Below are 25,175 nucleotides of genomic sequence, written 5' to 3' on the forward strand. Positions count from 1 at the left end.
AAATATACAATAAGATTTATATAGCGTAACATACAAAGCTACAAAAACGTTTGAATCCATAAGCACGAAGATCAGACAAATCCATGTACTTCCCATCATTCCTATGGTAGGACAACGACTGCAGCGCCAGAGTTCCCTCTAGTAATTTTTGTAGGAAACTCTATGCATGGCTGTACTCGCTGTACCAAATTGGCTGTACTATACCGTAATCTGACTTCATGGCTTTTTTTTTTGTTGTTCTTTCACCATGGTGGCATAGGATGGCATAGGTGGCAGGTAGTCTGTTGTGAATGGTGAAAGCCGCGAAAACATCGTGCCGTTGTGCGAACTGCTGCCTTCAATATGCACAGATGTTTGCACCACCAGAGTCTCATCAATGTCAAGTGACACTCGTCGTACCGTAGTGTTCGGTGGCTAAAACTCCCGATCTCTGCAAAACTCATTCTGCATCAGTGCCAGCAAAACAGAGAATTGCAAGTACTACAAATAAGTAATTTTAACTGCACGTAGTAAATATATAGCTGAATCTTTGCTTGAGTTCATGGCTTTTAAGCCGAATGTGAACTCGTAACATTGCCTTGGCGTCTTCGTAACGTTTGCATCTTTTAAATATGGAAAAAAAAAAGAAGAATAAAAAGTAATGAAGCGCTAGTCTGCATTTGTCCCGGTACGCAATTGCTGCAGAAACAAGATAAAGTGAGGACCAACTACGTCCTTGAGTGTAAATGGTTTCCGATTAATCAAAATTTTGGTCTGTATGCTGCATTTTATATAGCATGCATAAACCCTTCCTGGCGATGGCCCTCCTAATCAGTGCGCACCATTCTCGCAGAAAACATGTCAGACGACGACAAGCCCGAGCTTATGTACCCTGCCTTTCCTGTGGAAGACACTGGGGAAGAATACGACTTGGACCTCCCTCCCACAACAGCAAATGAATACTTGAGAAGGGTCCAGTAAGTGCACCGAGCATTTACAGTAGTGCGTGTATACTACCGCATTTCTGAACCAGCAGGTTGTTGCACTTACTTTGCGTATGCCAGGGCTGATTTTATACTTGTCAGTTTGGTGTCCTTTGTTCTCGTTACAGATTAGAAGCCAGCAATTGCCCCGATGTTGTTGTGGCAGACTTGGACACTAGCCAGTTTCTGGCCAAGCAAACTGTATCTTTCAGTAACGTAAGTAATTGAGGTATCAAACCAGCAACTGTTGAAGGAGCCTATGCTGTCAAGTAGTTATCTGCGTTGGTATTTCAGTCTAATGATTGTCCACCACCCCCAGAGGGTTTTGCGCCTTCACGTGAATGGCAGAGGAAACAGGTCTACAACTTCCACATTGCTAGAGAGGCAAGTACTTTTATTAATGAGCACACATGAAACTTGTGCATTTACTGCATTGTTGCAACCTGCCCTTGCAATATATATATATATTTTTTTCATTTTAGAAAATCATCAAACGGAAGGCGCTTTTGAAAAGGAGTAAGGAAAGGTGTTCTGTGAAGCTGGTAGGTCAATCCTGCAAGGCGACATCTGACAATAACCGCTGGATTTTTATTGGCGATGCTTGTTCAGAAGCACTACTATGTAGTGAAGCCTTGTGGACATGAGCTTTTGTCTTTAACCCAGTCGCTGCTGTCATACTTCAATTTTTCTCCAAAGCACAGTGCTTAAAAATATTGCATGCACTATGCACTTGCTGTGTACAGGTATGCTATTATTTCATAAACTGTGTGTTCAACAGCAACTAGGCAGTGACACCACAAATTCAACTTCATTATGTTGCAGAGCTACTGTCAGTTTCAATGCATGTGTCCAAAAGCGATGGTCAATGTTTCCACTAAAGTTGTCAAAAGTTTTCTGTCACCTTTGTGGCAATTAAAAATTATGGGGTTTTACGTGGCAAAACCACTTTCTGATTATGAGACACACTGTAGTGGAAGACTCTGGTAATTTCGACCACCTGGGGTTCTTTAATGTGCACCTAAATCTAAATACACGGGTGTTTTCCCATTTTGCCTCTATCGAAATGCGGCCACCATGGCCGGGATTCGATCCTGCGACCTCATGCTCAGCAGCCCAACACCATAGCCACTGAGCAACCACGGTGGGTTTTGCGCCAATAAACTCCATTAATCAATCAACAATTTTCTACCAAATGCCTCCCTGCATTGTTCCAGTGGGGAAAGAAAGGAGCCTCAAAAAATAATTTTGAAGTTTCCACTTGCTGCTGCTTACTTTACAAGCAAGAACACAAGAACATAGAAGGTTGTGCATCATGTGACAATTGTACAACCAAGACAGAGCTGGGAGGGTTAAAACTGCACACTACAATGATTACAATTTCTTTGTAGTTAAAAAAGCTCCTCACCTGCAGCAACCTTTAAGGAACTTGCCACAATGTTCTTCACAGCATGTTACCACTAAGTGCAAAATAAATTTTTCTTTTCTGTGCAGCCCAGATTTGAAGAGAGGGACCGATGGAAGGCAGTCTTTTGCGGCTCTGCTGCACCAAGCATTCATCCTCTTGTCAGCATTGTCACTACCATCCCACAGGTCTGGCTCTTCCTTCTATCTTTACTCATACAAATATTCTGTCTTCTTTGTTGTGTATGTGTATATATATATTACAAATTTACAGCAATCAATAGAAGCAGTAATCAGCTACAGTGCACGATGGATTGAAGAGGAAGGGTTTTGTGCAAGTATGGTGAGTACATGTTTAGAGATGGATCTCAATCTAACACCAGAAAATGTGGATCCGGTCCATAACATAACAAGTGTGTGTGCATGCATGCACACATGCTTAAGTGCAGAAGTATAAACATCTGTAAACCTGAGAGAGAGGCATCAAACCACCTTCAGCATTTTCATGAAAATATCCTCATTCGAATAAGAGATGCTGTTGTGACCAATGCAGCTGGAGCTCATTATAAAGCTGTATCTGGCACAAAAATGCATTTGTTGCATCCAGTGTTCCTTATAAGCATACATTCGTTCCATGGTGATACTGGTGATAAACATTCCTTTTTTACATTGTTATATTCGATTAATTCATTTTAAGGAGGTTCAGTTGTATATTTCAATCAGGGATGGAACGATAATGAATGTGAAATGACTTGAATATATAGTGTACATTGTACATAGTGTAATAGTGTACATATTTTTGTAGGTAAGGGCATGTTACTGACTGAAAAAATGTTTTGTTGTTGAAGGGAAAGTGGCTCTATGCCTTGCTCGCTTGTGTGGAGAAGCCACTGCACCCAGATATGTGCTCCAACATCCGTGCCTTGGCACGTGCTTGTGCATCAGCAAGGAGGAAATTGGTGAGTATTATGGCAGGAAGCAACATTTTTATCGGTTAAGAATGTTTGGTCTCAGCAATGCTCGAGCTGTAAGCCTGGGAGCATACTTTCGGTGAATCACTTTTAAGGATACTTTCACCTTCGCACGACAAACCTCTCATGCTCAAGGCAGTCAACAACTGTGTTATTGATTTTGGTTAAAGTGTAGTGCAACACAGACATGGACGCATAAAGAGACAACAGACACGGCACTTACACAGCACAAAGCAAGCACTGTGTGCCCATGTTGCACTGCACTATACGACTGACAAACAAGTCCCCATCGTCAACATCAAGGTACTGTACGACACTAATTATAGGTACGTGATTACATTTGTCATGTCTACTGCCATTGGCATAGCCAACCAGGAGAGAAAGGTGTTCTTTTAATAGATGCCCAAGATCTATTAGCTGATGAGGGCCTGGCCACATGCCTAGCATTGTACTCCAGCTGATGAGGGCGACATAAAATGACGCATTCATGCACAGTACTATCAGCGTCAAATGAAACGTGGACAGTGGAGCGCGTGGCCCAAGCATAAGTGAAGGTATAGTGCGCGCCGTTCAGTCATCACCATTGACAGGCACGCACATCCGGTTTGGCAGCACTGCACTATGTTTTCACTTCTGTTCTGGTTCTTACGTTTGAAAGGGATAAAATAAAAATGAGAGAGAAGCTAGAATATTGCAGTTTGCGGCGAGTATCGTCACGCAGTTTGCCGAAACCGTAAGTGCTATCGGTGCGAACAGCAGTGCAGGTAGTGCAGTTTGCACAGTCATTATAAATTCGCTCGTGTGGTTCGCCGCTTGTGCGTCACATTCATTCTTTCAATCAGCAAGTTTGCACAGTGTGTTATCGCTGGCAGCCATGGGCGTGCAGAGTGCGTTTGGCCGCTTGTTTGACTCCCAAACGAGCACCGTGCGGTCAAATCGCATGTGCGAGCTTGTCACTAGTGATGCCGGCGCGCACTACACCTCTACTTATGCTTGGGCCACGCGCTCCGCCGTTCACATTTCATTTGATGCTGATAGTACATATGCACTGCGCATGAAAACTGCACAGGTTGCTGGGTGCGCAGTACGTGTGCTTCCAGCAACAAGTAGCTAGAGGGTATTATCGAGACCAGTGTCTGAGAGAAGCCAAGAGTGCTCTCAGTGTGTGCAAAGCAAACGTTGCAGCCTCAAAAAAAAAGAAAGCTACAGCTTAAATTCTGTGCAGGTTCTGGAATAGCCCTTGAGACTGCAAAGTGACGAATTGGCATGCACAAATGCAAGACATTCTTTGTCTAGGCGGTGAAGCGAGCTCACAGTTCGCTTACTGTATATTCAAGTTGTCAATTGACAAATAGATGGTACAGCACAGCTGCATGACTGAGTTTGGTGTTTTTATTCACATCAAATGGGGCACTCGCCATGTCACAAAATGAATGTTATTTGACACATTCAGTGCGGTAGCACTTTTCGAAGTCTTGACTTCTGTGGGTCACTTGTCATATTGCACTGGCGAGTCACCAGGGGGTTGTGTTCCTTTTAAACTTCATCAAGTTGCACACAGTGCCACAATTTGTCGAACTAGGAGCAATTTTTTATCTTATTGATTTCTAGCAAAGATGTATGTGCACTGCAGGAGAACCCTATACAGCCGCACAGCGGCAATAACTGCAATGATTCATAGGTGACCCACGCCATAGGGAACATGTTAAAATTTGTGGGCACTACACAATCTGTGCAAGCTGAACGCACAATATGGCTTCCTCAGCAAAGATCTTTGTGCCCACACTTGATTCATGATTTCACTGTCATTTCAGACATCCAAAGATGACCCCAACCTTGCTCCTTTGAACCTTATCATATGCCTCATCGCTTGCTACTTCAACCAGACAGACTTGGCGGACAAGTGAAGAAACAAGAAAGGCTGCATTCAAGACGCCAACACACTAGAAACATTGCCAACATCCATCATGTTTTAATAATAGTCGTTTAATAATAAATATGAATGAAAATGTTTCTACATTACTACAGATTGTACAAAACTTTAAATGTACAATACAATGATAAAACACATGCTTGGTTATGTTTTTGCCACAAGGTCCTAAAAGAGCACATGTGAACATCATTTGATGACACTGATATCGGGAGACTTGCAGAGCCTTTTTCTTCGGTCACCGAGCACAGGCGTACTGGTCTGGGCACTGCTCAAGCTTGTTGTTAATCGACCAGGTTTCTTTGCTGGCTTTTTGAACTCGCCAGCATCTGTCTCTGAAAGTGCTGGTGAATCGGGGACCGATGTTGCAGAGTTTTGTGGTGGTGAACTTTGTACAGAGTTAGTTTCGCCAAGTTCGATTGGAAACCTCCTCCTTGGTGACCTAAGCCTCCCTGAAATGCGAACTCCCGAAGGAGGCGTAGGAGTCTGACTTTTCTTTCTTATTCTTCTCTTAGCTCCATCTGTGGCATCCTCAATAGACAGTGCACTGATGTCACTGAGGTCAGATAAACTGGAACACCGCGACAGTGGGGAATCTGGAGCAGCGTCTTCCATCAGAACATCGCCTTTTGCCTGCTCTTGTACTTGACTGTCGGCTAGGTCCATCATGAGTTCCTTTCGTGCTGTTGAGTTGGAGCGGCTGTTTGAAACCCTCAGTGGGGTCACTTCAGAAACAGACTTGCTGGCCGCAGGTGCTGCAGAGTTCCGTGAAGAGTCCTTCGGTCGTCCGGTTGGTGTAGCTCTAGAGCCACCTTTGCTTGACACAGACTCGAGGCTAGCCGTGGAGCTAGCCCGACTTTTTGTCCGTGCATTGCTAGGTGTGTGTTTTGAAGCAGGCTTGTCACCAGCTGGTACCTCTGGATTATTCTCAACAGCGTCTTCCACAGCTGCAGTTGAGGCAGTGTCTGCTGTATTCAAGAGAGAGAAAAGAAAAAGTAAGCTTTCGAGACATTGTAATAACTTCAGTTAGTTGGGCCTATGCTCAGTTTAAGACGTATAGTTGAGAGTGAGAACGGATGCTGCAACAGCCTGTCCCGCTTTAGTGCATGGAAGATCATTTGGGAAAGTGACATCAAGAGACAACGGCTATGCACTATTTCCTTTTTGCAGATTTCACAAATGCAAAGAGCCATGAGTTAAGTACAAGGCAGCACATCAGTGATGCCTGGCTGATCACTAAATTACAAGCCACTGAAGTGTGCTATAATGTGCCTGACCAGCCTTAAAGGGACCCTGAAACGCTTTTGACGATTTTCTACAAACGTACTGAGTCGTTAGAGTAGGTCCTTCTGATAATTAATTGACACATCTAAGTGCCCCGCGTAAAGCGTGTAATTTATTATAAGGTTTTAAACATGCACATCGCTGCCGATCGCAGCACACTGTTCGGTGGAATTTTAAGCCGCCCCTACCCATATGACCGAAATCACCCAAACGACGTCAGTGGGGCGAGCTATGCGATTGGCTGACAAGGGCGGGTGATCGATAATTTTTCCAACTTTATGGTAAACAAATGATCTTCGTAATAGTTGGAATGTTAGTTAATTTGTTTTTATGAAAAGCAAGTAACATAAAGAGAATGCACAAGAATAATTTTTCGGTACACTTAAGCACTTCCGGCACACAGCAAGTGTCGTCTGCTTGCGTTGCAACATACTCCATTTTGACGAGAGCTCCGCGGTCAGGGTCGGTCTCAGTCTTTTCGCGAGCACTATGATTCGACTTTGCTACCTTGTGAACTGCAAACGTAGCGACTGGCAATATGTCAAGCTGCGACATCGTGTCCCTCTGCAAGGCAGCGTACGAGCGAACTGGCTGCTGCGCATCGGACTGCTGCTATCCGATCGGCGCCAGGATTTGCGCGTTTGTGGCCGTCACTTTACACCGGAAGATTACTAACGCAATAGCGTTTCGCGAGTCCGGTATTTTAGGGCAAACACAAGCGGACAGAGTCTGGCCGCTTGACTGTGCCGTAACGGGATGAGCCATGAGATGAGCAGCAGAGCAAATGTGAATGGTCTGCACGGTGCAGCCACCTGGTGGCACAGAGCTCAACCATACAGAGTAGCAGCAACGAACTGTGTGCTGCTGGTGTGTATATTTCGCAGGAGTGTAATCATCAACACGTTGTTTTTATAAATGTTTAAAATGGTTTACACTTGGTTAGAGCAATATTAGCGCTTTGTTTGGCTGGTTAAGCGCTGTGCCAACAAGTGTATAGACCGTGCAGACCGATCAGGCCGCTCACGTACGTCTACGCTAAAGTTCCTTCATCAGCTTAAGTTTATGCCTCCAGTCATTTGCCGAAATGACCAGCTTGCCTGTGGTTACAGGACTACAAGACACGTTCGGCGCTACGACAGAATGCTCGCAACGCACGCTGCTTCGATAGCTCTCGCTTGGGGTCGACCGCCAAGCGGCTAGCGGAGAGGTCTCGCGCGGGCGGGGGCGGGCTCCAAAACAACCGGAAGTGGACGATGTGACGTCGCATCGTGACGCTGAACCAGTGAAGGCGGAGCTTAGCCCCGCTCGCTCGGCGAAAGAGTTGAGGAGGAAAAGCATGGCTAGGGAGGAGGGTAACTTCTAATCGCTTGTAGCTCCATTAATACGTAACGCTTCACTTAAACTGTGGTGCGAATGTTCTACTTAAGCTGTACCCTACGCGTCTACAAAATTTGTCCGAACCGTTTCAGGGGCCCTTTAATGGCTAACTATATATTGCCAGTTCATATTCACCAGTTCATCTTGCACCATACTACGAATAACATGTATCATGCATTCTCACTTTTCATGTGAAGTTTAAAAGAAATATAAGCATGTGCACATCAATGAGGCTGTCCACTTAAAACTCGAAACTTGGATGCCACTGATACTCTCCAACATGCTGCAATGTGCAGTTATACCATGCTGTGTGCATATAACAGTCAGTCAGTCAACACTGTGAGGTTATGCTGCAATGTGCAATGAAACTGGTGGCTGAAGAAGCCAGCTGTTTGAAAGATGCTGAATGAAAACAAACTGCACTGCTTGTTCTGTTAATACTAATAACGTTTTGCAGATCTCTTGGCCAACACACAAGAAGCCAGCTGGATTCTCTGTGCTCATTCCAAAACAAAACACTTGAAATACTTGTTTGAATATTCCGTGTCCAACCACTGATCTCGCCACATTGAGAGCACGTGCACCTGCTCTTCTGTTGTCAATGCCTGTACTCCATGCCACTTGCCCCCTGTACTTTCGTTCAAGGCAACCCTGAGATGAAGGCTGAAAAGAATGCAAGTGCTAACCTCCTAACATCACCTTGCTCGTTTTAAGAACTAAGCCAGTTTGTCATGGTGATATATATATATACAGGGTGTCTTAGGTACCATATAGACTCGTATAAGGGCCGTACTTTCACAAGTTTGATGAGGTGCGGCCCTTACGTGGTACCGAACCTTTTGCTCAAAATGGTGTCGGCGACTTTTGCACACTACTGATATACTACTGCATCAGAGGTACTGCACAGCTCTCGGAAGTACGCAGCGTGTGAAAATTTGCAGATGCGCGCATGCAGCATTGGGGCACTAAACGTGACTGCTTCTATATTGGAAATCTATTTCGAAATTTTGGGCTGCCATGTTGGGGGTGCGACCCGTACACGTGTGTAGCCCTTACACAAGTCTATACAGTATTCCAAGGACATAGCTTCAAATAATTATATAGGTTAAAATTCTGATTCTATCTAGGCACATTTGCCATGGTGGCTTAGTGGAGATGGTGTTGCGCTGCTAAGCACAAGGTCGAGTATTAAATCCTGGCCGTGGCAGCTGCATTTCAACGAGGGAGAAATGCGAAAACACTTGTCCCGTACAGTGGGGGCATGTTAAAGATTACCAGGTGGTCAACATTAATCCGGAGTCCTCTACTACAGCATGCCTCATAATCAAATCATGGCTTTAGCATGTGAAACGCCAGAATAAATTTTTGTTCTATGTAGGCATTTCTTCTTCACCCTCTTTCACCTATACCTAGCATATTTCAGAACAGCGAATTCCAGCCTGACACAGAGATAAGACATGCGACAAGAGCTCATGGCCAAATGTCATCTGTAACAGAGAAATAAGTGCTGCTAGTGGTCATTTGGGCAGTTGTTACAGTGGGTAGAGGCCATCATGAGCGAGAACCCTGAAAAGCCAACGAAGGCCATTGTAGAGCAGCCTCATGTGGCAAAGCCAACAGTCAGGCTTTCTGGACAGTAAGGTCTTAAGGTACCATTCATAAGTAATGGATCTTCCTCCAACAGGGTCTGCGCAACCAATCAGTGGCTGGCTGTGAAGTTCTGCAACCAAGTCACCCTCAACGTGGTGAAATAGTTCCCAACATTTAAGTCCGCTACACACTGCTATGTATAAGAGGCATCACTGAAGCAGGAACTAACAAACAGTTATAGAATGCTGAAAATTTGCTAAAGGCTGCTATTGTAGAAGCACTGGCCAACGTCAACACACGCAACCTGATAGAAGCATATGGCTGTTATTAAAGGCAAATTTAGTCAATAACTGAGGCTGAAAATGCTTCACACAATATACCTCACACATCCAACATTTGCTTATTATCGTAGGTGCCCTTCAACCTATCAAAGAGACATCGAGGAAATACTGAATCAGTTAGGTTGATGAAGTAGTCTTTCAAAAATATTTAGATAATAGGATGATTATTACAAGAAAAGAATCAGTCAAAATTCCACTTTCAAACTGTCATGCCGGAACTCCAGTGCCTGTACATAAGTGTCATGTCACAGTTGTGGTTCAGTAAGAGTTCACGAAATTTGCTAAGTCTATGGCTCCTCTGAAATACGATGCATTCATAATAAATTAGCCAGGCCTGAGCAGACCTAGTCAAAATCCACATGTGTCCGTCATTTCGGCACCATCTCTAGCTTACAAAGCTTTTCACGGTATTGGTGGCTTTTTGGTATTGTAGAATGGCGATTTACTAATACAGAACTCAAATTATTTTCTCTCTAGTGTTCCTTTGAAACTACAAGGGCTACAACCATCAGCTGCTTTTGTAGTAGTGACGACATAGTAAAGCTTGTGGCAAGATTATTCTATTCAAAGCTTGCCGGTAGAAGAGCACACATCTCTCACCTTGGTCACCTTGAGGCGCAACCTCGCCATCGCCATTCTGTTGCTCTGCAGCCCCTTCCTCAGATGCAACTTCTGGCAGCACCACAATGCTGCGCCGCTTGATGGCCTCTTCCCTGAGCTTACGCGCTGTGTCAAGCAGTTCCCTAAGCTCTGGGTTTGCCGCACGTGCAGGTGTCTTTGGTGTTGCAGCCGGATGGCCCTCGGCAGCGGCCTCCTCTTCTTCCTCCCGTTCCAGGCGCCGCAGGTCAAAGGCAACCTCGCTGGCCAGCTTCTTGTCTGCCGACAGCATGTCCTTGACCTCCGCCTTGTAGTCGCGCATTAGCTCGCGTAGGAACATGAGCAGTGACCGCAGTAGTGGTGACCGGGCAGCCTCCAACTTGTTCTTGAGAGCGATGACCACAGGGATCACGTTCTCCACCAAATTCACCCGCACCTGCACAAGTGAGTGTGCAAAAGCTTAGTAAGGCAAAACCCTACCAGGTTAGGGAAGTTGACACAATGACATCTTTGGCGAGAGCGTGAACGTAAAAGACGCAAGTACATAAGAGAGAACACACAAGCACTTGTGCGGCATGTTTTCTCTACTATGCTCCATGTTTTATGTTTACATTGTAGTCACAGATGTAGCAAAGCAAAAGCTGCACTACGTCATCACAATGAACAAGCACCAGACATCATCAAGTACAGCCTTTGCAAAATCAAATGCACAGTCAAGGTTCACAACTACAGCTGGCCATCAGCAATGCAGTGGCTCTTCATTTGTATCCCTACATGCTCCAAACTTGTACAGATAATGTGCATATTTAGTAAAAGTTAAACCATGTAGGATTATATGTATAGTCAGAACAGTAACAGGTAAACAATGCCGAAGATGTTTCTGAAACAAAAGCAGGCTGTGCTTGCTCTCCAGTCCTTCACACTTCAGGAAAATGGTTTCCCTACATATGTGACAGCAAGGTGAACATGAGCAAAACAAGAGCAAGGTAAAAGTGGGAGTCAACGTTTCAACAAGTGGACTTGTCGTTTTCAAGGTGACATACCTATGCTTTCTTTGGCACAGTGTATATAGGTAGGGTCCTTCTAAAGGGTAGAGGGTGTAAGGAGGGTGGGTGCAGCAACGAATGAAGGTGTGTTAGCGGCGGGGGTGTAGAATTGAAAATAAAGGAGTGCTGTGCGCAAAGCCGGTCTGGGCCATGCATGTGTAAGCTCACCTTCATTATCGTTATCAAGCAATGAATTGGCGTACCACAGGCTGTCTGAATAAGTGTTTTCACATGGTTAGTTTTGGTTTTGTTGCTTGGTTTTGGGCAATCTCTTCATGTCACATGGTTCGCTGTGTGTATAAGTAGCCTTCTGTGTCACGAAATAAACCATCAGTTGCAAGTTAGCGCTCACTCTGTTCTCCGTTACTCCTTCCACCTTCCTTTTTGCTCTTTTTGAGCTGCACTACAAGTCTAAAAAAAAACAGCATAGGCGACTAGGAATAATACTAAAGTAGGAACTACGCTCGACAAAGCTGTTATGCTCTGGTATGATGAGTACAGCCGAGACCTCAGGTTGGTCAGAGGCATAAAATTACTCACCACAGTGCTGAGTATTGTTTTGCGTGTGGTGTGCAGCAAGGCCTGGGCAGGGTCTTCCTCTGTAGCTGCATCCTCAGCTGCAGCTGCAATGGTCTGCAGTTTGATCTCCTCGGAGCACAGCACCCACAATGTGTCATGCAGCAGCTCAGGGCACTCCTCTTCCATGCCGGGGCCAGTGTTTGTCTCATCCGCACAGGGCACAAGCACACTCTGGGTCAGTGCAAGGGTTAGCTTAAACCTATCTTCATCCGGCATGTTTAGCAACATGAAGCGATACAATGCCATACGCTGATCCCGCCGACCCTCTCCTTCGAGGCTGAACAGGCACCGGTCCCGCTCGGTCGTCTCAACAACATTTTCCTGTGATGCCTGGCCGCTGCAACCCCGGTAAGAGTTGAAGTAGCAGAGGCACTCCACGAACCGGTGGTAAAAGACATGCGTATTCCGTTTGAGCACACAGTCCACTAGCCCAAACTCTGCCAGCTCACGAATCTCGCGTTCCTCGTCAGTAAGGGCTGAAAGTAACCTATAGAAGAGCCGCCCATGCAGCTTAACAAAATCCTGTTGCAGCAACTGCAGCAAGCATGTGAGGACCAAACTGCGAATAGCTGGAACAGAGTCTTTAATGCAACGTGTCACAATGGGTAGATATGGGTCAACCAGGACTGCGTAACGCTTGCACATGTCAGTCAATGCCACTATCAGGTTGGCACGTATCATCGGATCCTGGCTGCTTGACAGAGAATTTCCCATGGTCGGCACAACGGTCTTCGCAAGCATTTCATTCTGTATGCAAAGCATACCCATCACAATCACTGCATGGGCACGCACGCGTCGAGTGGGTCGCAGGCAGCTCTTTCCACCACCCGGCAGTCGTGCCCGGGATCGCCTGGTTGGTTTCTTCTCCTTGATATCACCATTCTCGGCATCAGGCTCTGACATGGCAGCATCTTCCCTGGAGAGGGGCTCTGATGTGGGCTCTGGGCCACCCACACTGGTCATGCAGGCCTGAACCAGGTCATGAAGCTGGCTGGAGACAGCACGAGGTGCGGGCTGAGATGCCTCCCCAAGGAGCATGAGATGGCGCACGAGTTGCTCTTCCAGAAGTGCACTGTCTGCACCCTTAGTTCCCATGACGGCCTGGGAAAGGAACGTTTGGCATTTGTCCAGCATCTGCTTGCACCATACCTGGACAGCACGCTCGCCCAGTTCAGGCCGCTCCCGGTGCACGTTACGCTTAAGACTGTGCAAGCAGTCCACTGTGTGAGCGATAACCTCTACAGGCAGACTCAGCTGAGATAGCCGTTGCTCCAGATCTGCTATCAGCTCTCGAAGCGCATTTGAGGGCAAGTGGCGAGACACTTTCTTGAGGACAATGAGCACGTGGTTAACTGTCTCGTTGGAGGCGCGTGGGCTATTCGACCCTTCTGGCTGGTCCTCCCACTGCTGCTTCCAGTAGCTGAAGGCAAAGTTGCCCTGGCCAAGGTCACAGCACAGAGAGAGCTTGGAAAGCAGCAGCCAGACTGAGGCATCGTTGGGTCCTCCAACATAAGTTTTCAGGACGTTCAACTCGTTGGGCCGCAACTTCTCAGCACGATGCAGCTGCAGCACAGCTTGCTGGAGGTACTTGTGGTGCTCACGAAATGGGCCTTGAGACACCTAAACATGGGCAATAAGGACGAAAAAGAAATGTGTTTGTTATCCCAGCTGAAGCATACTAACCACAATATAAGCCACATATGCTAACACTTAACAATGTGCACACCAAAGCCACACTAAAACAAGTGATAACACCAGTTTAACGCTACACTAAACTGCCATATCAGCAAAGGTAGCACTCAATGGTTGGAGGCTCTTACAATGAACTGGTTTGGATGTGCTCAGCTAGAGAAAATCTTGCAATGAGAACACAAATATTCACTCACCAACATAAGGTTGGCATGTGTCTTTTTTTTTTTTTAGCACGGCCATGGCCACATAAGGCCATCAACACAGCATCCGCTTCCCGATGCTGGCGCTTTTCATGATAGCGTCATCCCACTGTAGCCGACACTATCAGCCACAGGGGCAGAGTGAACGCGAAACTGTGGCTGGCTTCACTTTTTACCACCGATGTGAAAATATTATCAACACAGCATGAAACAGTATCTTTCGTCGCCAACTCTCAAATGTAACAATATAATATATATTACATTCAAATTTGCTTTTTTCAATTGCCCAATAATTAGAAAAATTTTGTTGCCCCTTTTGTATAAGAAAATCCATCATCAACTGAACTTATTTGCATAAAAGATTGAATTTCAATACAACAAAGCAAATTGCCAATTTTACTGACTTAGTTATATCAATGTTTTAACCGTTTCCATCGCTACCCTAGTTCAATCTCCTACATAATCTTTAATCTGGTTTGGCAAAACAAAGGTTGTCTAAGGCATTGTGACAAAACTAAGGCCACCATAACTAAGTTTTGATAAAATCATAACTCAGTGCAGTGAAGGATGTTCATTGCCATAGCCACACAGTACGAGAGATGGTGCAAGTGTCTCAATGGTAGCACCACGTGATGACGTGAATACTTAGGTGCAAGACAAACTTGCTTCCACTTTGACTACACATTGCGTGCAGACCAGCCACACGCTTTTTGGTGCGCTCCACATGACATAGCACCATGGGTACGGGCTAACAAATGACTCGGACACACTTCCATTTGCAGAACTGTACCCGCAAATGGCTTGGTCGTCAGTATCCAGCAAGAGCATACATTATTTACTCTGCATCCCTGCATAGCAAGTCAAACTTCCTTGATTCCTCGGCATGTTCCAATCATTGTATATCGGCTTGCAGGCTTATTGTATAGAAAAGGCAACAAATGGCTTTTTGTGTTCACACTAGTGTGCACTATGTCCTTTGTTCCTAGAGGTTTTTCATAACGCACAACTTTTAAGGCACCTGCCTGTGCCAGTAGCCGCCAGGCCAGGTTGGCATCAGGCCCTGGTGCCAAGAGGCACAGCGGTCCCAGAATCAGCTCCTCAACGGCCTCAACAGCCTTCTCCATGACAGTGTTCTCGGCATCCAGCACCAGTGGAAGCGCTCCTTCCAACCAGAGCCGCAGCAGCAGCTCTTCCTCTGGGTGTGCACGCAGGCACTTGGTCAGAGCCTGAAGTGCCTGCTTACGCACTAGCAGAGCCAAGTCCAGGCAGCTCTCCTTCAGAATCTGCACATGAACAGATGCACATGTCCATGTAAAATGATGTGATTACTCAATTGAATCTCTCCACAATTACCCCCTATGGTGAGGCTTCTGCAACCTCCACCTGTTGCTTGAAAACAGCAGATAGTAAGGAGTACGAATTTTTAACGTTCAGCAATCCTAACCACAGAAAGCTAAATGGGCACATTAACAACAAGCCTGATAGCAGTTCTGGTGCATGTGTTAAACCTATCAGTTTCAAGTATAGTAGATTACTGCTAACGCAAACTCAAAAGGGCCAAAAAGTGCTTGTTTTGATGTCTACAGTGTCTGCCCTATAGGTTTCCACATTGTCGTCAACACTGGCATAGCTGTTTAATCCAGAGAAGCACCATTTGCTTTAGCTAGCAGCGCCCGACCAGAAGTACACGTCTCGCAACAGTCTCAGCTTTCGTCTGATTGTGAAAAAAGTGACTACCATATTAATTATTTTATTTTCGTGTATTTTATTTTACAATCCTGCAGGCAGCTACGCTGCCCAAGGAGGTGTTGCACAAAGTACATTAGTAAGCACTTTTTAAAATGGAACCTTATTACAGTCAACAGCAGATGCAGGTAGAGTATTACATAGCTCAACAGTGCTAGGGAAAAAAGATTTTTTTTAAATGTTTATCCCAGCAAGGTTACAGGCGTACAATCATGCTATGATTTAGTCATGATGACCACGTTGGTGGAGCAGGCAAGTATTTATCCCATACTGGATCTGTTTTCAAATTATACAGCTGACAGAAAACTTTAGCTTTGCTACCTGTCGCTGTACTTCCAACAGCTGGAGCTCAAGTGAACGCAACATGTGATATGTAGCTGAGTAATTTGATTAAATGATCCTAGCTGCAACTTGCTATATGCGCTCAATCCTTGCGATATCTTTAGAATAATATGGATTCCACACAATAGCAGCCTACTCAAGAACTGGGCAAATCAAGCTGTGATATGACTCGGGTGTAACATTTGAGTGTTAAATTTCGAACTTCCATCACAAAAAAACACAATTTCTTATAGGCCTGCAGCAAAAGCTTCTGAAACCAAACCACTTTATACAAAGAAGTTTTTCTCTCTCTCTCTCTCTCCTTTGCTGGAATTGGCACACACTTATCACATGCATCTTGCGAAGGGAGACATGCAAATGATGCTCCAGGTTTGTACATGCCAGGTATCGCCTACACGCTCTGAGGTCGGGGAGATGGGTGCAAATTGCGCACCCACTTTAATAATGTCTCCAGACGGGCTCGTGAACAAAGTTGGGGATCCTGCAAATTACTGTAACCTCATTCTATCGACTATGGCCCGCTGGAACAACATCATGCCCAGTAGCCAGCATGCACTCATGACATGCACTGCACATGTCTCGGGTAAATCGTGTTAACAGTCGCTATTGTAAACTAATTGCTATTGTAGATGTACGAAATAGTCCTCTTTTTTTCTTACTCTATTTCCTTTTTATAGCTACCATTTTTCAATCTTTTCTGTCACTTGTGGCCAGCAAAATTTTCTTCCTTCCTTTCTTACAAGAACCACAAATAATAGTTGCCATTCCCACAATCAAATGTGAAAAGCCAACTCCATACGTGTGGTCGAGCCAATAAATGGTTCCTTCTTCATGCATTGTGTTTATGGATAGCCAACCAAATATTTACACATTTTTCTCAATATCCGGAAATTTGGCTTAACAAGGTTTGCATTAACAGGAGTCCACTATATTGCACAATCAAGGGTGAGACTGACCAATGCCATTTTGCAGCAACTTGGAGCAGACAAAACTGCATTTTGGGGCAATTTGGAGCAATTTCATTTTGAAGCATTTTGGAGCAGGCCAATCTGAATTTTGGTGGAATAATGGAATATGGAATATGGCACGGTGAAACACAGAATAAACCATCACGAAGCACGTAGTAGAAGCATGCTTTCAAGCTATAGAGTGCTAGAATATGGAAGAGTGTGTCGAGAAGCAGCACCAGCGCAAGCTTTCCTATAAAACTTTGAACTTCGGTGGCACTATGATCGAACTTTATATTTCCGCGCCGACACTCATGACGATAACGGAAAATGTTCTTTAATTATGTGGTCCAATCAATGCAGTAACATAACTTCTGGGTCACCATATGTCACCACAGACCCAGAGAGCCACGATCAACCCTGTGCTGGTAAAACATAAAGCTATTCCAATCTGTTTTCATTGCGATAGCAATTATATGGACACTCCAGGCACACTTCTGCCGTCGGTGTCCACAGTGACGTTCCTTCTATATAAAGTTCAGGGGTGATAACATCGTCGCCGCGCGCCGCATGCTGTAGAGTATGTGCAAGTGAAAGCGTGCATGGGTGAGCCAATGATGGTGGCTCAATCTTGCGCGTGCAAAGGAGCAACGCAGGAAGGATGCATGCCATCTTCCATCGCACAAAAGGCAACGGAGGGAGGTGGCGTTCTATTCCAGTAGCTGCGAGCAGCCGTTGGGTATGGAGCAGCTGCGTGTGCCCTATCTTGAAAGCGACCTGCGATGGCGACAGAGTGCAAATGCTGATAGCTGTGGTGCACTGTGTTTTCGCTGTTTAGTGCGATTATTCTCTGACTTAGTTTGCATAGAAGTGAGAGGCAGCATGAAGGTCGATTCGCTCGCTGCTGCTGTCGTGCTTCCTCACTCCAGCGGTTGTCGCGGTCAGGGAGGGAGAACAGTTCACGTCTGCTTATGCCCGCGTGACACCGTGCTTGTTAATTTAGTTAGTAAGCTAATGTTTACATGTTTACACGGCTGATAAAGCTACTATCTTCACTTCGTATGGCTGCCTACTAATTTGCTATCGCAATCGATGCTTCGCCTTTCAGGTAAAACTTAGACTTTTTATTCCAAATCCGCCATTAGGTTCAAAATGGCTCAGGTCTCTCGCCCATATGGGCCTAAAGTTAAATTATGGGGTTTTACATACCAAAAGCATGATCCAATTATGAGGCATGCCGTAGTGGAGGACTCCAGAAATTTTGACCACCTGGGGTTCTTTAACGTGTGCCTAAATGTAAATACATGGGAGTTTTCGCAATTCGCCCCCATCGAAATGCAGCCTCCATGGCCAGGATTCGAATCCGCGACTTCATGCTTAGCAGCCCAACACCATAGCCACTAGGCAATCACAGCTGGTATATGGGCATAAAAACAGAGTGGAAGAGTTTTACGTTATACTGGCCTTGGGCACAGAGACGCCCGCCCACTGAACGCACTGCAGCGTGCGCTTCCCTAATAATATCTAGTTCACTCGCAGCGCTGTCAGCCTACTTTTTGTTGTTTTACGCCTCAGCTACAGGGAGCGCCGCGCCATTCGGCCCACTCAACCGTATTCTAGTACACTCTAATACAGCCGCCCAAGCGGCCGCATGCACGCAGGCCACTTGCCGGAAGCACCATCGCGCAATGTGCGGCATGTGAACAGCTGCACTTCTTTTTTTTAGAACAAATCCGCTCGCTGTTTGTGGCTACTGCCGAAGCACAAACGCCAAAGCCGTTCTGGCACAGCATGGCACAATTTCCGTCAATTTTCTGCATTTGGTGCTGTTTGGCGCAGGAATTTGTGTTTGTATCAAAATGGCCCAACTGGCGCAGGAGTCCCACCCCTGCACACTTTTATAGGTATGGTTCCCACGATAGTTTTTGTTTTTCCATGTATGGCTTTTCTTAAATGAAATAAACGTATCCAGTAGGGCCCTGAACAACTTGTGAACAATTCAAGGGCCCACGATGACTGCAAAGCATGCAGATAGTCCATGCACAGAGCTTATAGCAAGACAATGCACAGTAAAATAGTCACTTGTGTCCTTTTAAATAAAGTGATTTGCTGTTTCTCAAACACAAATATTCTTTTGTTATGCTAAATAAGTGATGTATAATGTGTCTGACTAACAATATTGACATATGCATACAGCACAGCATATCCAAATAAACTATACAGAATACGACTAATGACATGATGCACAATAGTCATCATTAACATGTGTTAAAACACAAGATTGGTTGGTAACATCAAGAAGCAGCCTTTGACCGTTAGCATAGCTACAACAAAAGACAAGTGCTTCCTAAGTGCACCAATATAGCCATAAGCTACCTTTCAACACTACAAAGCAGGCTTCACTGCAGCCTGATATCTACTGTAGTGAAGTAATCTTCACAATTGATTCAACAAAGAGACCTTTTGTCATCGCAGTATCCTTAAATGAGCTTCAGAATATCTTTCAATGTTACAAATTACCACAATTTTGAAATTTTTTTTAAACAGCAATGCAAAGACAATTGCCATGACATCTCAGCCACAGTAACTCTACTGAAGACACTGAAAGACGGAATTTTTTATATCTCAAGTCTTTCATCTGTGGCTGTGTATACATACTATATTCTGTGCGGCAATATTTACTTAACTTTTTGCTCTTCTGTGTCCACCCTAACACACCTAACAGATGTGAACTTGTCTTCAGGGTAAAACAAATAATGCGCTGTTTAAATAGGCAACAAATATATACCCTACTGAGAGAGAGAAATAAAGTTCGATCTGATAAACAAATAAATAGAACCAATAAAGGGACCCTGAACCACTACTTATCGAAGTGGAGAAAGGCATTTGAAGTAAAAATAGGCTATTTCAGAAATATTTGCCACAATAAGTACTTCAATCCATTCAGCAGAAGTGGAGTTATTGGCAATCAAACACAGCCTCCTCTGTTCTCCCATTGCTTCTTCAATGCCTTGTACTATGAAGGCACAGTGGGGCGTGCCCACAACACTCCACTTTCTAATTGTCACCGTGGTGAGCAGTTCAAATTTCATTTTGGATGTTAACATAGATGCCACGACTTCCAATTTTGGTGCATATGAAGCGCCAAGTATAAACCAAATGCGGTTGTCCTCAGTGAGCCGCAGTGCGCTTAGCCAGTGGAGTCGTGGCGGCATCATGGGGCAGCCACATTATCTATGCTATGTAGCTGGCCACAACTACCAATGGCAGTTGCGTATGGGAATCCACTTTGTTACGAAATAAAGCATAAGCCTGCCTTCTTAAGTGAGTAAGTAACTAAGGAGGCTGGCTTCTATTCAAAAGTGCGTTTGAAAGAAAGGCGAATCCGATTGTGAGCTCCACGCACCACGTACAGCAACAAAACTTGGCTGAGATGTTCACAGTAGAGCATGTCACCCATCGGCTAAGTAATTTCACCAAGCCCAAGGAATGGTTCGGGCCCCTTTAAGGCTGCAGGGCTTTGAAACAGCACAGGTAACAGCACGACTGACAAACATTGAGGTATTATCTTTGGCTTCCAGTTTTGTGAATGCACAATCTAATAACTGGTAGCTTTATTCACATTCACATTCAAAATTCACAACCTTTCTTGAAGAGCATCACAAAGTGCTACAGTGTGATCTACACAGAAACCATTTGCCTGTGGTAATCAACATCAACTACATAATGGATTAATTTGCCTATGCCTTTGGCTTTGCACATTTTTCACTCTGTATCACAGGCTGCCACACCCATACTCGGATGAGAATAGAAAGCAATGATGCCTTGTCATGCTTTTGGTGCACACCTGAAGACTGCAGGCTATTCGGGGTATATTTCAGGGTACTATGTGGGGTATGTTTAGACATGCACCAAGCGCAGACATCGCAGCGGTGGTGCTACATGGCACAGCATGTACAGAGGGAAGCGTGACAGGAGCGTGGCTGCAGTACAAACTTCATGCATGACGCATTTCACCAGTGGCAATATGGTGTGTTGCTCGATTGTTTCAATGCTAATCACATTAATGTCAACAGTCATCCTGAGATGGTTTGTGTGAGAATTTTTTTTTCATGGAACTTTACTCATCACTCATAAAATTGTACATAAAGTTCAAGTTCTTATCTTTAAAGGAAATTCGGGGGAGTATGCAACCTCCCTCTGATGTACAACACAAGCTGTTTAGAGGGACAATAAAAGAGGATATGAAGCTATATTAACCTCAGCCTATGGGGTTTTAAGACTTTTCCTGCACCAAAATAGTCCAAATGTAAGAAAATACTTCAAGATTCATTACATCACATTACTGTACCAGCATGAAAGTAAAAAGGTAAGAGAATTTTGGCCCTTGCTTCCTGCGGCAATAATAAAATTTCTGCTAACTGAAGGAACTAACCAAGGTTTCAAAATAACATTTTAGCAGTCTAAACTGTGCATTTTAACAAAACTCCAAAAGAACCTCTGGTTCCCACAGGGGCCAATTGTTCAGGCTGCCCTGCAATCTGAACAGCACGTGCAAAGAAATGGCGTGCTTCACAGTTTGATTGAGCATTGTGGCACCATACTCACCTCCACGTACTCCTCCTTGATGAAGTCGCCACTGGCGCAGAGTACATTCTGCAGCAGAGAGAGTGCCGCTTTGCGCACATTCACTTTAGAGTCTTCTGCCCGATACTTGAGCACCTCCATCAGCTGGGAGAGGCGGTCGTCCTCAACGGCCACCTGCTCCCCTTCGCCCTCGTCTCCTGGCTCAACAGGGTTAGAAACCTTAAGCAGGGGCGTCCACAGCTCGTGCTGCTCGTTCGTCACGCTCGCAAGCACGGACAGTGCCTTGGTCTTGACTGAGGCAGCCTTGTCATTGCATCGCTTCATGGCAGCAAGCAGCAGGTCCGACCGCTTGTCAGCCACCCGCTCGTCCCATATGAGAGCAAGGATCATTTCGAGGGCAAAGATACGCCGGTTGGCCAGCGGCACCGTTGTGAGCTTTATGAACCACTGGACGACGCGCTTGAAGCGCTCCTCGGTGAGCTCGCCCATAATCATGATCACGGCATGCGTGGTCTTAAGTCGGAAATCGGTGCGGTCCACGGCGTGGAAGGCGACGTTGTGGATCAGGATGATTCCCACGTCCTGGAAGCTCTCCCTGAGGGAGTCGTCACACGTCCGCATCACGTGGCACAAGAAGGCCACGGCGTTGTCTCGGATATTCGCGAAGGGCCGGGTCACAGTCTGCGCGTTGCCGGCGGCCAGCATGAGGATGTGCGGCATCAGGCTCTTGGCAATGGTCCGGAAGTTGTCGGCAGGCTCCCCGTGCTGCGGCAGGCACAGAAGCTTGAGCGCGCAGTAAGCGTACGAAGTCAGCTGGCGGTAGTGGCAGCCGCGGAACTGCTGCTCTACGCCGACGTTGAAGCGCACGTCTGCACCGGGAATGTCGAGCTGGGCCAGTTCGCACAGATGTTGGATGAGGAAGTCAGTCACTTCCCCGTAGGGGCGCAGGCTGAATGTCTGCAGCGCCCAAACGAGGTCCTTCAGCGAGTCCGTCATACAGGTCATGAAGTCCAGAAGCATTGATTCTGAAATGGTCTCACTTTCAACAACCGTGCTCTCATTGGCGTCGGCGTCGTCGCCAGCCGCGGCTGTGGCAGACTGCTTTCGTCGGCCGCCCCGACCACCGCCACGCGTGCTCCCGCTCTGTGACGCGTTTCTGCTTCCCGTTCCATCTGCATTCAGGTTGGTGTTCTTGCTCGGAAGACGAAAACACTGAATGGCGCTTTGGAACAGGCTCTCCTGGAAAATTCTGTATGCGGAGCTTCCCGGCACAAGCACGAGGTTGAAGTAGAGTTTAGAAAATCGCAAGGCTATCTTCTTCTTCACGAGGGAGGCACCTGCCGAGTTGCCCTGACCGATTCCCAAGTATACCAAGCCTAGCAACGCTTTGTAGTGGACCCCATTGTCCATGAGAGTTCTCCAAAGTTTGTCGTCGCTGTCTTCCTCTCCTACGTCCACGTCAGTCACCGAAAAGCGAGACCACTTCTGGCAAACGTCGCACGCAGTCGACAGAGCATCCAGCAAGGCAGAACTGTTTCCTTCAACAGACTCCAACAAATCGACATCGGGGAGACTTATATCCGTGTACCTGTTATCCCATGCCGCATTGATCCATGATTCTTCAACAAGGTCGAAGGGTAGTTCCCCAAACACGGAAATGGTCCAACTTACGAGAGCGTCGGTGTCGTCCAGGTCCATGATAGGCTTAATGCTCCTCGACGGGTAGTTCTTGAATGTAACGAAATATAAATACTTTGAACAGCAAATAAAAAATATCCGTCTAGAATAACGGAATAGAAAACGTCAGCTAATTAAAAATGTAGTTCGCATGCCGTACATCATGCTTCACGAAAAAGCTTCAGTTCCAACGTAAACAAGCTAACTGTGCAAACTCGCGACGCGCCAACACCGCTTTGAACGCGCGGCTTGACTGGGCTTGACTGCGATTCTGTCTTGGCTTTAGTGGCAAGAATGCATGGAGCCAATGCCTCCTTTACTAGATGCCCGCCGTGTTGCTCGCTTTCCCATTGTAGCGGCGGTTCCCATAGAGCACGGAGCAAGAAACATTTAGGAGTGGAAACTCCGCTGTTAGCGGCGACCAGAAAAAGTCACAAGCCCGCGGAGCCGTTATCGTGCTGGCGGCGCCTGGCGGTCTGGAAAGAAATGGATGGATGGATGGATGGATGATTGAGGCTCAACCCTTTGAATCAGGCGGTGGCGGCGCGCGCCATCTAGCCTTTAGTGGTTCTATATGCATGCATACCTATGTATTTACTCCTTTACTTTCGCGTTGATATTATCCACCAATCAGATAGTCTCCGTTCAGTTATTTCTACCTGTTCAAAGACTATTCTACTTTCACTGTCTTTAAAACCCAAAGCTTTGAATAGTTCCCCGTTAGATTCAACTGCAGGGTGAAGTTGTTTACAAGCAAGTATCAGGTGTTCAGCCGTTTCCTCCTCCTCTCCACACGCCTCGCACACCAAATCTATCTCCTGATATCTGGCTCGGTACGTTTTAGTCCGCAGTACACCTGTCCTGGCTTCAAACAACAATGAGCTTGCCTTAGAGTTATCGTAAATATTTTCTTTGGCTATTTCTTGCTTAATTAAAATTAAATTACTTAAATTACCGCCGTTGAGAGCGCGCCGGAGCGGCCTGCCCGGGCGCTGCATTTTTTTTTTTTTTCGCTGCGGCTTCTCCGACGCGCCGCATGGCGCCGCCACTGTATATGGCCCCGTCGGCGCATACAACAATTGTGACCTTCCGCGCTCGCTCGCGCTGACGGGAGTTTCCCCTCCTATATGTCTTACTCCATAGGGCATAGAGTTTTTGTAGGAAACTCCATAAACTCTATGCCATAGGCATAGAGTTTCTAAGTAAATACCCTAGAGGGAAATGTGGCGCTAGTGTCTACGGGGGCTCTCATGAGTATAGTGTACTAGAATAATGTCCTAGTGGCGCGAGCAAGAGGGAGGGACAATGCGCCGGCTGAAGCAAATGCCAGTAGCCGCCGTCGGTGGCGCTGCTGTGCTTTTTTCTAGCTGCTGGCGCGCGGTCGAGCCGGCTCAGACGCGCTCTGCAGCTGTTTGCTCCGTGTGTTTTCCGAGCCGTGTTACGTTCAACGTGGCCATGCTTGTGAAAAACAGTGGATGATTTGAAAAAAGAAGGCGTATCCCTGCATCTACTGCAGCACAGGAGGTTCGATGCCAAAAAGAAAGACGGACACCCATTTATACGCTCCGGGCATGCCGCAGCGATTATCAGGGCGCTCCTAAAGCGTCATTGTTCGCCGCACCAACGGAAAATGAACTTGGGAAGAAATGGGAGAGCGCAATCTGCGAACAGCAGACAAGCATCTCACGGAATCTTCAGCGGTATTTCATTAAAACTTCTTTCTGGGCGAGTTGGTGCATACTTGACATAAGAATTCCGTGCTTGTGTCTCGTCCTTGTTACTTTGTGGTTGCATGTGTTTGCGTTGTTACAATTTTTTATGTTCAGTGGTATGTGAGCGCCACTTTCAGCCTCGATACATTTGGAGGGATTACGTCGGCATCATCAATGGCACCGAAATGCGACTT

General features: G+C 46.0%; 2 protein-coding genes across 5 annotated transcripts; one reads left to right on the forward strand and one right to left on the reverse strand.

Moving 5' to 3' along the window:
- Positions 1–222: 222 nt before the first annotated feature.
- On the forward strand, positions 223–5,404 carry Gem2 (Gemin 2). 3 transcript variants are annotated; one of them, XM_075696815.1, is made up of 9 exons: positions 223–490; positions 833–956; positions 1,091–1,178; positions 1,257–1,346; positions 1,445–1,504; positions 2,454–2,552; positions 2,638–2,706; positions 3,212–3,322; positions 5,149–5,404. In XM_075696815.1, the coding sequence occupies exons 2-9, from the start codon at positions 838–840 to the stop codon at positions 5,239–5,241; spliced, it is 729 nt and encodes a 242-aa protein (XP_075552930.1). In that variant the 5' UTR covers positions 223–490; positions 833–837; the 3' UTR covers positions 5,242–5,404. The 3 variants fall into 3 exon arrangements, with proteins under 3 accessions (XP_075552930.1, XP_075552928.1, XP_075552929.1); XM_075696813.1 differs by having other exon boundaries at positions 223–477; XM_075696814.1 differs by having other exon boundaries at positions 223–473.
- Positions 5,283–23,714, reverse strand: LOC142585800 (condensin-2 complex subunit D3-L-like). 2 transcript variants are annotated; one of them, XM_075696812.1, is made up of 5 exons: positions 21,614–23,714; positions 14,993–15,253; positions 12,040–13,698; positions 10,457–10,889; positions 5,283–6,229 (listed from the first exon to the last, which is right to left on the reverse strand). In XM_075696812.1, the coding sequence occupies exons 1-5, from the start codon at positions 23,288–23,290 to the stop codon at positions 5,454–5,456; spliced, it is 4,806 nt and encodes a 1,601-aa protein (XP_075552927.1). In that variant the 5' UTR covers positions 23,291–23,714; the 3' UTR covers positions 5,283–5,453. The 2 variants fall into 2 exon arrangements, with proteins under 2 accessions (XP_075552927.1, XP_075552926.1); XM_075696811.1 differs by having other exon boundaries at positions 5,283–6,232; positions 21,614–23,713.
- Positions 23,715–25,175: the final 1,461 nt, after the last annotated feature.

The sequence above is a fragment of the Dermacentor variabilis genome, chromosome 6 (genome assembly GCF_050947875.1).
Source record: "Dermacentor variabilis isolate Ectoservices chromosome 6, ASM5094787v1, whole genome shotgun sequence".
Lineage (NCBI taxonomy): Eukaryota > Metazoa > Arthropoda > Arachnida > Ixodida > Ixodidae > Dermacentor > Dermacentor variabilis.